General features: G+C 40.1%; 1 protein-coding gene across 1 annotated transcript in view; it reads right to left on the bottom strand.

Moving 5' to 3' along the window:
- Positions 1–223: 223 nt before the first annotated feature.
- Positions 224–13,664, bottom strand: part of LOC139763721 (arfGAP with SH3 domain, ANK repeat and PH domain-containing protein-like) — a 97,164-nt gene continuing 83,723 nt past the window's right edge. Inside the window, exon 5 of the mRNA XM_071690043.1 lies at positions 224–2,369. Coding sequence (XP_071546144.1) covers positions 2,209–2,369 — 161 coding nt within the window. The 3' untranslated portion in view covers positions 224–2,208. The remainder of the gene's footprint in view (positions 2,370–13,664) is intronic.

Raw genomic sequence — 13,664 nt, 5'->3', positions numbered from 1 at the left:
GGTGACTGTATTGTTGACTGGTTGGTAAGGTTATTTAATGTATGTATGACTCATGGTGAGGTGCCTGAGGATTGGCGGAATGCATGCATAGTGCCATTGTACAAAGGCAAAGGGGATAAGAGTGAGTGCTCAAATTACAGAGGTATAAGTTTGTTGAGTATTCCTGGTAAATTATATGGGAGGGTATTGATTGAGAGGGTGAAGGCATGTACAGAGCATCAGATTGGGGAAGAGCAGTGTGGTTTCAGAAGTGGTAGAGGATGTGTGGATCAGGTGTTTGCTTTGAAGAATGTATGTGAGAAATACTTAGAAAAGCAAATGGATTTGTATGTAGCATTTATGGATCTGGAGAAGACATATGATAGAGTTGATAGAGATGCTCTGTGGAAGGTGTTAAGAATATATGGTGTGGGTGGGAAGTTGTTAGAAGCAGTGAAAAGTTTTTATCGAGGATGTAAGGCATGTGTACGTGTAGGAAGAGAGGAAAGTGATTGGTTCTCAGTGAATGTAGGTTTGCGGCAGGGGTGTGTGATGTCTCCATGGTTGTTTAATTTGTTTATGGATGGGGTTGTTAGGGAGGTGAATGCAAGAGATTTGGAAAGAGGGGCAAGAATGAAGTCTGTTGTGGATGAGAGAGCTTTGGAAGTGAGTCAGTTGTTATTCGCTGATGATACAGCGCTGGTGGCTGATTCATGTGAGAAACTGCAGAAGCTGGCGACTGAGTTTGGTAAAGTGTGTGAAAGAAGAAAGTTAAGAGTATATGTGAATAAGAGCAAGGTTATTAGGTAAAGTAGGGTTGAGGGACAAGTCAATTGGGAGGTAAGTTTGAATGGAGAAAAACTGGAGGAAGTAAAGTGTTTTAGATATCTGGGAGTGGATCTGGCAGCGGATGGAACCATGGAAGTGGAAGTGAATCATAGGGTGGGGGAGGGGGCGAAAATCCTGGGAGCCTTGAAGAATGTGTGGAAGTCGAGAACATTATCTTGGAAAGCAAAAATGGGTATGTTTGAAGGAATAGTTGTTCCAACAATGTTGTATGGTTGCAAGGCGTGGGCTATGGATAGAGTTGTGTGCAGGAGGGTGGATGTGCTGGAAATGAGATGTTTGAGGACAATGTGTGGTGTGAGGTCGTTTGATCGAGTAAGTAATGTAAGGGTAAGGGAGATGTGTGGAAATAAAAAGAGCGTGGTTGTGAGAGCAGAAGAGGGTGTTTTGAAATGGTTTGGTCACATGGAGAGAATGAGTGAGGAAAGATTGACCAAGAGGATATATGTGTCGGAGGTGGAGGGAACGAGGAGAAGTGGGAGACCAAATTGGAGGTGGAAAGATGGAGTGAAAAAGATTTTGAGTGATCGGGGCCTGAACATGCAGGAGGGTGAAAGGCGGGCAAGAAATAGAGTGAATTGGATCGATGTGGTATACCGGGGTTGACATGCTGTCAGTGGATTGAATCAGGGCATGTGAAGTGTCTGGGGTAAACCATGGAAAGCTGTGTAGGGCCTGGATGTGGAAAGGGAGCTGTGGTTTCGGGCATCATTGCATGACAGCTAGAGACTGAGTGTGAACGAATGAGGCCTTTGTTGTCTTTTCCTAGCGCTACCCCGCACACATGAGGGGGGAGGGGGATGGTATTCCATGTGTGGCGAGGTGGCGATGGGAATGAATAAAGGCAGACAGTGTGAATTGTGTGCATGGGTATATATGTATGTGTCTGTGTGTGTATATATATGTGTACATTGAGATGTCTAGGTATGTATATTTGCGTGTGTGGACGTGTGTGTATATACATGTGTATGGGGGTGGGTTTGGCCATTTCTTTCGTCTGTTTCCTTGCACTACCTCGCAAACGCAGGAGACAGCGACAAAGCAAAATAAAAAATAAATAATATAATATATCTATTGCATTACATCTGACAGTTACAGGACCCCAGCAGTAAAAGATGTTGCACACTAACTCACAACTCTACTCAGCCAGGCTGAGTACGAAAATATCTTGCCAAAATTGGTGGGTATGAGACTCTGTACAACATGCAACCTCAAGCTGAGCAAATCTCAACCAGCTGAAAAACTAACCAAAAATTAAAAAATCCCTTCTCCTTGATATATAGCAACATCATCCAGTAAGGCACTGAAATATGTACAATGTACCTTGAGTCATTGGCCTGCTGAGGAGTGATATCTGCACCAAAGGTTGACTCAATGGAAAGGTTAATTGGATTTACTTGGCAACAGCATACTGACAATAAGCCTGAAGTAGATATGACCTGAAAAGGAAATATTTAGCTTACCTTCTTTGCTATTAAGGAGGACAGACATCCAAGCTGCAGCCTCTACTTCATCATCTGCCATAAGATGGTATGTTCGGTTATCTAAGAGGAAAAAAAGCTCTGTATTAAATCAGAAGCAATCATGATGAAAAAATCAGTAAAAAAAGTTACAGTGCATGTCATTTATTTAGAAGAAAAAAACTCAAGTTTCAGACATAAAGAAAAACATCTGAAAAACAAGTATAGTAAATGTTTTTTTTATCATGGCCAGGGTAGTCACCACTATGATGTTAGTCCACTTACAATATGGCTAGAAGAGCCAAAAACAAAAAAAAAAAAAAAAAAACAAAAAAAAAAAAATAGCACTCAGACAACATTCACGTCTCCATGATTACAAATGAGCAATAGCTATTAGTAATCATTCCATTATCTACTAGGGTCCAAATAATGAAAATCAAGCCCATTCTTAATAACCCTCTACATAAATATGCTTGGGGTAACTAACTGGATGTAGGCAGTTATGATCAAATTGAAATGGTAAAGGAAGATGACTTCATTCTCCAAGTGTATTCTATTTTCTATCATCACAAGAAGAAAAAGTAGCAGGTAGGTGTAATTACAATACATTCAACAAAATATTAAAAGACAATGCAAAAGCTTCTTATTTTCATTAAAATGAGGCAATCATAAATGCAGTACATACTGACAATCTTTGGCTGAATACTATTTCATTTTGGTACCATATGGTTGCGAGGCATGGGCTATAGACAGGGTTGTGCAGAGGAGGGTGGATGTGTTGGAAATGAAACGTTTGAGGACAATATGTGGTGTGAGGTGGTTTGATCAAGTAAGTAATGAAAGGGTAAGAGAAATGTGGTAATTAAAAGAGTGTGGTTGAGACAGCAGAAGAGGGTGTATCAAATGGTCTGGACACATTAAGAGAATTAGTGAGGAAAGATTGACAAAGAGGATACATGCGTCAGAGATGGAGGGAACAAGGTGAAGCGGAAGACCAAACTGGAGGTGGAAGGATGGAGTGAGAAAGATTTTCAGCGATCAGAGCCAGAACATACAGGAGAGTGAAAGGTGTACAAGGAAAAAGGGTGAATTGGAATGATGTGGTATACCGGGGTCGAAGTGCTGTCAATGGATTGAACAATGGCATGTGAAGCATCTGGGGTAAACCATGGAAAGGTCTGTGGGGCCTAGATTTGAAAAGAAAGCTTCGTCTCTTCGATGTATTTCAACTGACTCATATTTCTCTTTTGTGTCTCCCCTGATGATGTGATTATTACACAAAAGTGCACTTGGGAACTTATCGTGTTTCATTTTCCCCGTGGACTCATAGGAATGTATATGTCTGTGTATGCATATGTATGTATACATTGAAATGTACATATATGTATAAGTGCATGTATAGGCATTTATGTATATATACATGTACATGAGTGGTTGGGCCATTCTTCATCTGTTTCCTTGTGCTACCTTGCTGATGCGGGAAACAGCGATCAAGTATAATAAATGAAATATAAATATACATCCAATCCTTTTACCAACTGATCAGGAAATCGTTATCATTCTGTTAAAAGATTTTCTATCATTAATTGGGATATGTTGTCCTTTGGAGAGTACATAATGTATTCTTAAAGTGATTGCACGGAATACAATGCACTAAAACAATGTATGTGAATCTTCAAGTTTTCTGATCAAGTAAACTATTTTTACAAAGGATGCACAGATGCAATACTTTATAAATGACCTCTGAGGCTTTACAATATGTTATTCAAAAAAGTTATCAAATGACTTATGGAAAATGCTGGTCAGGTGGAATTGATGTGCCAATGAGATTAAGGCTGATTTTTCTACTCTAATGAAACAAATTACTTGATATAATTTTCATAAATATACATAAGTAGATAAAAGGCATGCCCCAAAAATATACAGTTAACAGCAAAAGCCTCAATTTACCATGATAAACAGGTTATCAAAGTTAGAACAGGTGTGCTTAGCTTTGAAATCTTTCAGTTCCAGTTTTTACTATGTGCACTCTCTTTATAAACCAGGTATAACTCACAACTTAACAAAATCAAAATAAGGAATTTTTTTCTTTGTGACCAATATGGCACGTGCAAATTTTACCCCTAAATTTGCTCCCAAATGCTTCCCTCTTCTTTTCAGCTAGGCTTCACTCAGAGCCACTACAGACAGGTTCCTTTCTCCAGATGTATTCCTTATCACTCCCTTCTTTTCATTCTAAACTTCATTCACATAAGAAATGTGAAATAAGCCCTTACCACTTGTACAAAGAGGTTTGTGACTGGTTGTACAGCAGAGGCAATGGCTGCTAATAAGTGAAATTTCAACTCTTGGCATACTCAATACTTTATGCCTTTTTGGTAACAATAACAGTCATTTATGCTTTTTTGGTACCAATGACAGTCATTCATGCTTTTTTTATATCACAGTGACAGTCATATGAGCACAAACACCATGCCATATTATTCAACCTTACATAATAATAAAATTGGGTCTTGTTGAAATTATCAACAAAGATTGAACAAATTTTTAGCAACCGATTCCAGCATAAGAGTCAGGCTGATCTGAATCAAACAATAATATGGCAAGGCATCTTTAATGTGAATGAAGTTTAGTTACATCCACAGACACCCTAGCTAGAATTTTTGATGAAGACGGGGACTCCTTGTTTGACTCCTTCTGTTCCCACTTTTAGAAATTGAATTACATTGAGGGAAGTCCTGATGGCCCTTGCTCCCACACCTCTTAAATTACCTTCTATGACTTACATGGAATAAAAGAGTAGTATTCTTTCTACTCTTTAGGGTTGCAAAGCATGGGCTATACATAGGGTTGTGTTAGGGTGGGTGGATGTGTTGGAATGAAATGTTTGAGGACAGTATGTGGTGTGACATGGTTTGATCAAGTAAATAATGAAAGGGTAAGAGACATGAGTAAAGGAATGAAGAGTGTGGTTGAGAGAGCAGAAGAGGGTGTTGAAATAGTTTGGACATATGTAGAGAATGAGTGAGGAAAGGGTGACAAATTATTTTTCACTTCTACAGTAAAGTTGATAGAAGATACTAAACTGTTGAGAGAAATGTTTGTAAATTTTTGTTTGTTGGCCAAACACAAAGAACATCATCTACATTCATAAATATGTAGATCTGGTTTAGGTAAGTAGATGAAGTTCTTTGTGTTTGGTCAACAAACACAAATCTACAAACATTTCTCAATTCACTGAACAATTTAGTACCTTCTATCAACTTCACTGTAGAAGTGAAAAATAATTGTATGTTACCATTTTTAGATTGTATGATTCATAGGGATATAAACATGCATAAGAGTGGCATATACTGACAACCCACTAATGTGTGTTCATATACTCATTATTATTCAGCTCAACATGACAGAGTTAACATATCATTCCAGATGATATTCGTAAAGGCATTACACATATGCAGTCTGGAATCTACTGATGAGTTGGACAGGATATATTCTACTGGATCCAAGTTAAAGTATCCTAGACCTTTTTTTGAAAAATACCTAAGTTGGCAAAGAAAATTTTTTTTATAGAACTAACCCCAAACCACCACTTCATACCAAGAATCTTTTAGTTCTCCCTTTGGTGATAATTTTACATTACTTTCCAGATTGCTTACACTTTTTCATGTAAATGTAGCCTTCAGCAATAACGATACTATAAATAATATCTAAAAGACTCATTAGAAAATTCTGCAGGTTGTCTTTACACAATACCTTGTAAAAATCGTAATATGCTTCATGTTGGGCAGACTGGTAAGGATCTTTATGTTGACTTAAGCAACATAAATATAGTACAAGAACGGGACAAGACTCAAATGCTTTGTCTAATCATGTTAAAAATTATGACCATTGTACTGACTAGAGCAATGCCAATTCAAGTTATTAACTGTAACTCCTTTACCACGAGAAATATCACTGAATCTTGTATTATCAAATATACAAAAAATTGTGACATTAATATCAGTGAAGGGCAATACAAATTGGAAAGCTTTATTGTAGGGAAAATTTGTAAACAGTTCCCTTTCTTGTCCACAGAATAAAAACTTTACACAGGTGTGTTGCCAGACCTGAACACAAAAAAATGAGCACCACAATCCAGCAATGCTTGTTTACCAATGCCATCATAGTTACATCTCTTCCTTGAATATCAACTGACTTCTGCATCTTCTATCCCACTCTTGTATCTCTCCTGACGATGTGATCTTTATACGAAAATGTACTTGGAATTGTATCGTGTTACACTTTCCTGTTATTTTTGCATTTACTAGATCATGTATACCACATGCAAAAGATGTATGTGGCACGAGAAAAGTGGGAGGTGGGCAGATTAGAAAGGGTAGAGAGTGGTGAGATGAAGAAGTAAAGTTCTTAGTGAAAGAGAAAAGAGAGCTGTTTGGACAACATGTAAAAGGAAGGAGTGCAAAGGACTAGATGGAAAAAAAGAAAGTGGCAGGAGGTCAAGAGGAAGGTGCAAGGGTTGAAAAACAGGGCAAATGAGAGCTGGGGTGAGAGAGAATCATTAAACTTTAATTAGAGTAAAAAATGTTTTGGAAGGAGGTGAATATCATGCATAGGACAAGAGAACAAATGGGGACATCGGTGAAGGGGGCAAGGGGGAAGGAATAGCAGGTCATGAGGAAGTGAGGAGATGGAGTGAGTATTTTGAAGGTTTGTTGAATGTGTTTGATGAGAGATTGGCATATACAAGGTGTTTTGGTTGAGGTGGTGTGCAAAGTGAGTGTCACGGAGAATGGTTTGGTTAAGAGAGGAGGTAGTGAAAGCTTTCAGAAGATGAAATTTGGAAAGGCGGTAGGTTCAAATGAACTGCAGTTGAACTTATCAAGAAAGGGGGTGATGTTTGGTTGGTAAGGATATTCAATGTATGTATGGATCATGCTGAAGTGCCTGAGCATTGGTGGAATGCATGCATAGTGCCACTGTACAAAGGTAAAGGGGATGAAGGCGAGTGTTCAAACTACAGAGGCATAAGTGTGTCAAGTATTCCTGGGAAATTATATCGGAGGGTATTGATTGAGATGGTGAAGGCATGTACAGAGCATCAGATTGAGGAAGAGCAGTGTGGTTTCAGAAGCGGTAGAGGATGTGTGGATCAGGTGTTTGCTTTGAAGAATGTGAGTGAGAAATACTTAGAAAAACAGATGGAATCATATGAAGCAAAAAATGGATCTGGAGAAGGCAAATGACAGGGTTGATAGGTATGCTGCGTGGAAGGTCTTAAGAGTATATGGTAACAAGTTTTTACCAAGAATGTTAGGAATGTGTACGAGTAGGAAGAGAGGAGAGTGACTGGTTCCCAGTGAAGGAAGGTCTGCAGCAGGGGTGTGCAATGTCTCCATGTTTGTTTAATTTGTTTATGGATGGGGTGGTTAGGAAGGTAAATGCAAGAGTTTTGGAGAGAGGGGTGAGTATGCAGTCTGTTGGAGATGAGAGAGCCTGGCAAGTGAGTCAGTCGTTGTTTGCCAATGATACAGCTCTGGTGCCTGTTTGGACTGAGAAACTGCAGATGGTGACTGAGTTTGGAAAAGTGTGTGAAAGGAGACAGTTAAGAGTAAATGTGAATAAGAGCAAGATTATTAGGTTCAGGAGGGTTGAGGGACAAGTTAATTGGGATGTAAGTTTAATTGGAGAAAAATTGGAGGAAGTGAAATGTTTCAGCTATTTCGGAGTAGAATTACCAGCGAATCGAACCAAGGAAGCTGAGGTGAGTCACAAGGACAGGGAGGGTGCGAAGGTTCTGGGAGCAATGAGGAATGTGTGGAAGGAGAGAAAGTTATCTTGGAGAGTAAAAAATGGGTAGGTTTGAAGGAAGAGTAGTTCCAACAATCTTATATGGTTCCGAGGCATGGGATACAAATAGGGTTGTACAAAGAAGGGTGGATATATATATATGGATTTGTATGCAGCATTTATGGATCTGGAGAAGGCATATGATAGAGTTGATAGAGATGCTCTGTGGAAGGTATTAAGAATATATGGTGTGGGAGGCAAGTTGTTAGAAGCAGTGAAAAGTTTTTATCGAGGATGTAAGGCATGTGTACGTGTAGGAAGAGAGGAAAGTGATTGGTTCTCAGTGAATGTAGGTTTGCGGCAGGGGTGTGTGAAGTCTCCATGGTTGTTTAATTTGTTTATGGATGAGGTTGTTAGGGAGGTGAATGCAAGAGTTTTGGAAAGAGGGGCAAGTATGAAGTCTGTTGTGGATGAGAGAGCTTGGGAAGTGAGTCAGTTGTTGTTCGCTGATGATACAGCGCTGGTGGCTGATTCATGTGAGAAACTGCAGAAGCTGGTGACTGAGTTTGGTAAAGTGTGTGAAAGAAGAAAGTTAAGAGTAAATGTGAATAAGAGCAAGGTAATTAGGTACAGTAGGGTTGAGGGTCAAGTCAACTGGGAGGTAAGTTTGAATGGAGAAAAACTGGAGGAAGTAAAGTGTTTTAGATATCTGGGAGTGGATCTGGCAGCGGATGGAACCATGGGAGCAGAAGTGGATCATAGGGTGGGGAAGGGGGCGAAAATCCTGGGAGCCTTGAAGAATGTGTGGAAGTCGAGAACATTATCTCGGAAAACAAAAATGAGTATGTTTGAAGGAACAGTGGTTCCAACAATGTTGTACGGTTGCGAGGCGTGGGTTATGGATAGAGTTGTGTGCAGGAGGATGGATGTGCTGGAAATGAGATGTTTGAGGACAATGTGTGGTGTGAGATGGTTTGATCGAGTAAGTAACGTAAGGGTAAGAGAGAAGTGTGGAAATAAAAAGAGCGTGGTTGAGAGAGCAGAAGAGGGTGTTTTGAAATGGTTTGGGCACATGGAGAGAATGAGTGAGGAAAGATTGACCAAGAGGATATATGTGCTGGAGGTGGAGGGAATGAGGAGAAGTGGGAGACCAAATTGGAAGTGGAAAGATGGAGTGAAAAAGATTTTGTGTGATCGGGGCCTGAACATGCAGGAGGGTGAAAGGAGGGCAATGAATAGAGTGAATTGGATCGATGTGGTATACTGGGGTTGACGTGCTGTCAGTGGATTGAATCAGGGCATGTGAAGCGTCTGGGGTAAACCATGGAAAGCTGTGTAGGTATGTATATTTGCGTGTGTGGACGTATGTATATACATGTGTATGGGGGTGGGTTGGGCCATTTCTTTCGTCTGTTTCCTTGCGCTACCTCGTAAACGCGGGAGACAGCGACAAAGCAAAAAAAAAAAAAGGATTTGAGCACTTAGTATTTCGAATAGTTGTTTCCTATTATACAGTCCCTTAGCCTAGCGGTTAGCATGCCTGCCTCTTGCACAAGGGGTCCCAGGTTCGATCCTGGCTGATGGAGCTTTGTATGTTCTATGAAGGTGCGCGTTCATATACACTTTATTCGTATATATATATATATATATATATATATATATATATATATATATATATATATATATATATATATATATATATTTTTTTTTATTATACTTTGTCGCTGTCTCCCGCGTTTGCGAGGTAGCGCAAGGAAACAGACGAAAGAAATGGCCCAAACCCCCCCCATACACATGTATATACATACGTCCACACACGCAAATATACATACCTACACAGCTTTCCATGGTTTACCCCAGACGCTTCACATGCCTTGATTCAATCCACTGACAGCACGTCAACCCCGGTATACCACATCGCTCCAATTCACTCTATTCCTTGCCCTCCTTTCGCCCTCCTGCATGTTCAGGCCCCGATCACACAAAATCTTTTTCACTCCATCTTTCCACCTCCAATTTGGTCTCCCTCTTCTCCTTGTTCCCTCCACCTCCGACACATATATCCTCTTGGTCAATCTTTCCTCACTCATCCTCTCCATGTGCCCAAACCACTTCAAACCACCCTCTTCTGCTCTCTCAACCACGCTCTTTTTATTTCCACACATTTCTCTTACCCTTACGTTACTCACTCGATCAAACCACCTCACACCACACATTGTCCTCAAACATCTCATTTCCAGCACATCCATCCTCCTGCGCACAACTCTATCCATAGCCCACGCCTCGCAACCATACAACATTGTTGGAACCACTATTCCTTCAAACATACCCATTTTTGCTTTCCGAGATAATGTTCTCGACTTCCACACATTCTTCAAGGCTCCCAGGATTTTCGCCCCCTCCCCCACCCTATGATCCACTTCCGCTTCCATGGTTCCATCCGCTGCCAGATCCACTCCCAGATATCTAAAACACTTCACTTCCTCCAGTTTTTCTCCATTCAAACTCACCTCCCAATTGACTTGACCCTCAACCCTACTGTACCTAATAACCTTGCTCTTATTCACATTTACTCTTAACTTTCTTCTTCCACACACTTTTCCAAACTCAGTCACCAGCTTCTGCAGTTTCTCACATGAATCAGCCACCAGCGCTTTATCATTAGCGAACAACAACTGACTCACTTCCCAAGCTCTCTCATCCCCAACAGACTTCATACTTGCCCCTCTTTCCAAAACTCTTGCATTTACCTCCCTAACAACCCCATCCATAAACAAATTAAACAACCATGGAGACATCACATACCCCTGCCGCAAACCTACATTCACTGAGAACCAATCACTTTCCTCTCTTCCTACACGTACACATGCCTTACATCCTCAATAAAAACTTTTCACTGCTTCTAACAACTTTCCTCCCACACCATATATTCTTAATACCTTTATTCTTAATACCTTCCACAGAGCATCTCTATCAACTCTATCATATGCCTTCTCCAGATCCATAAATGCTACATACAAATCCATTTGCTTTTCTAAGTATTTCTCACATACATTCTTCAAAGCAAACACCTGATCCACACATCCTCTACCACTTCTGAAACCACACTGCTCTTCCCCAATCTGATGCTCTGTACATGCCTTCACCCTCTCAATCAATACCCTCCCATATAATTTACCAGGAATACTCAACAAACTTATACCTCTGTAATTTGAGCACTCACTCTTATCCCCTTTGCCTTTGTACAATGGCACTATGCACGCATTCTGCCAATCCTCAGGCACCTCACCATGAGTCATTTTTTTTTTCTTTTTTTTTTATACTTTGTCGCTGTCTCCCGCGTTTGCAAGGTAGCGCAAGGAAACAGACGAAAGAAATGGCCCAACCCACCCCCATACACATGTATATACATACGTCCACACACGCAAATATACATACCTACACAGCTTTCCATGGTTTACCCCAGACGCTTCACATGCCTTGATTCAATCCACTGACAGCACGTCAATCCCGGTATACCACATCGCTCCAATTCACTCTATTCCTTGCCCTCCTTTCACCCTCCTGCATGTTCAGGCCCCGATCACACAAAATTTTTTTCTCTCCATCTTTCCACCTCCAATTTGGTCTCCCTCTTCTCCTTGCTCCCTCCACCTCCGACACATATATTCTCTTGGTCAATCTTTCCTCACTCATCCTCTCCATGTGCCCAAACCACTTCTAAACACCCTCTTCTGCTCTCTCAACCACGCTCTTTTTATTTCCACACATCTCTCTTACCCTTACGTTACTCACTCGATCAAACCACCTCACACCACACATTGTCCTCAAACATCTCATTTCCAGCACATCCATCCTCCTGCGCACAACTCTATCCATAGCCCACGCCTCACAACCATACAACATTTTTGGAACCACTATTCCTTCAAACATACCCATTTTTGCTTTCCGAGATAATGTTCTCGACTTCCACACATTCTTCAAGGCCCCCAGAATTTTCGCCCCCTCCCCCACCCTATGATATATATATATATATATATATATATATATATATATATATATATATATATGGGGATAGGGGAGAAAGAATACTTCCCACGTATTCCCTGCGTGTCGTAGAAGGCGACTAAAAGGGAAGGGAGCGGGGGGCTGGAAATCCTCCCCTCTCGTTTTTCTTTTTTTCTTCCAAAAGAAGGAACAGAGAAGGGGGTCAGGTGACGATATTCCCTGAAAGGCTCAGTCCTCTGTTCTTAACGTTACCTCGCTATCGCGGGAAATGGCGAATAGTATGAAAGAAAGAAAGAAGATTATATATATATATATATATATATATATATATATATATATATATATATATATATTTTTTTTTTTTTCATACTATTCGCCATTTCCTGCGATAGCGAGGTAGTGTTAAGAACAGAGGACTGGGCCTTTGAGGGAATATCCTCACCTGGACCTCTTCTCTGTTCCTTCTTTCGGAAAAAAAAAAAAAAAAAAAAAAAAAAAAAAAAGAGAGGGGAGGATTTCCAGCCCCCCGCTCCCTTCCCTTTTAGTCACCTTCTACGACACGCAGGGAATACGTGGGAAGTATTCTTTCTCCCCTATCACCAGGGAATATATATATATATATATATTACATTATATGGTACAGGGATGCTGCAAATATTATTACTCTCGATGATAACAGGTATCGAGTACTTCTCAATGGGTCATTGGCCATTTCTGGTGTTCAGGTAAATGATACTGGAATGTATCAGTGCTTAGCATCGAATGATGCAGGAGAAACCTCAGCCTATACATGGCTCAGAGTAAAGAGTGAGTATTAACCACGAATGGAACTTGTAACGTTGTGTATGTAAGAGAATTTTCATTAATGTTAAGAAGTGATGTAGATTTTATTCATGTTATGCTCGACCAGGTTGATTAGTGTGTTCTGAGTTTGTAATGATTTGGTTATATACAAAATAAGTTAAATTGCTGGTCACACTGTTTCATCAGTACATTACCTATGAATATAGAATCTGAACTGTACTTTATAATTCAGTCCATCTTATCTTCTGTTTCATCAAGAATATAGAGTCTGGATGAGGAAAATTAAATTCACAGTTGTGTGAAAATTATTATTGTGATAATATTTCAGATCCTTTATCCCTGGGGATAGGGGAGAAAGAATACTTCCCACGTATTCCCTGCGTGTCGTAGAAGGCGACTAAAAGGGGAGGGAGCGGGGGGCTGGAAATCCTCCCCTCTCACTTTTTTTTTAAATTTTCCAAAAGAGGGAACAGAGAAGGGGCCCAGGTGAGGATATTCCCTCAAGGGCCCAGTCCTCTGTTCTCAACGCTACCTCGCTAATGCGGGAAATGGCGAATAGTATGAAAGAAAGAAAGAAAGAATATATATATATATATATATATATATATATATATATATATATATATATATATATATATATATATATATATATATAAATATATATTTTCATTCATAGTATTCGCCATTTCCCGCGTTAGCAAGGTAGTGTTAAGATAGAGGACTGGACCTTTGAGGGAATATCCTCACCTGGCCCCCTTCTCTGTTCCTTCTTTGGAA

Source organism: Panulirus ornatus, chromosome 47 (genome assembly GCF_036320965.1).
Source record: "Panulirus ornatus isolate Po-2019 chromosome 47, ASM3632096v1, whole genome shotgun sequence".
NCBI classification, from domain to species: Eukaryota; Metazoa; Arthropoda; class Malacostraca; order Decapoda; family Palinuridae; genus Panulirus; species Panulirus ornatus.
The sequence above is the reverse complement of the archived record's forward strand: the minus strand, read 5'-3'. Positions and strand labels throughout refer to the sequence as shown.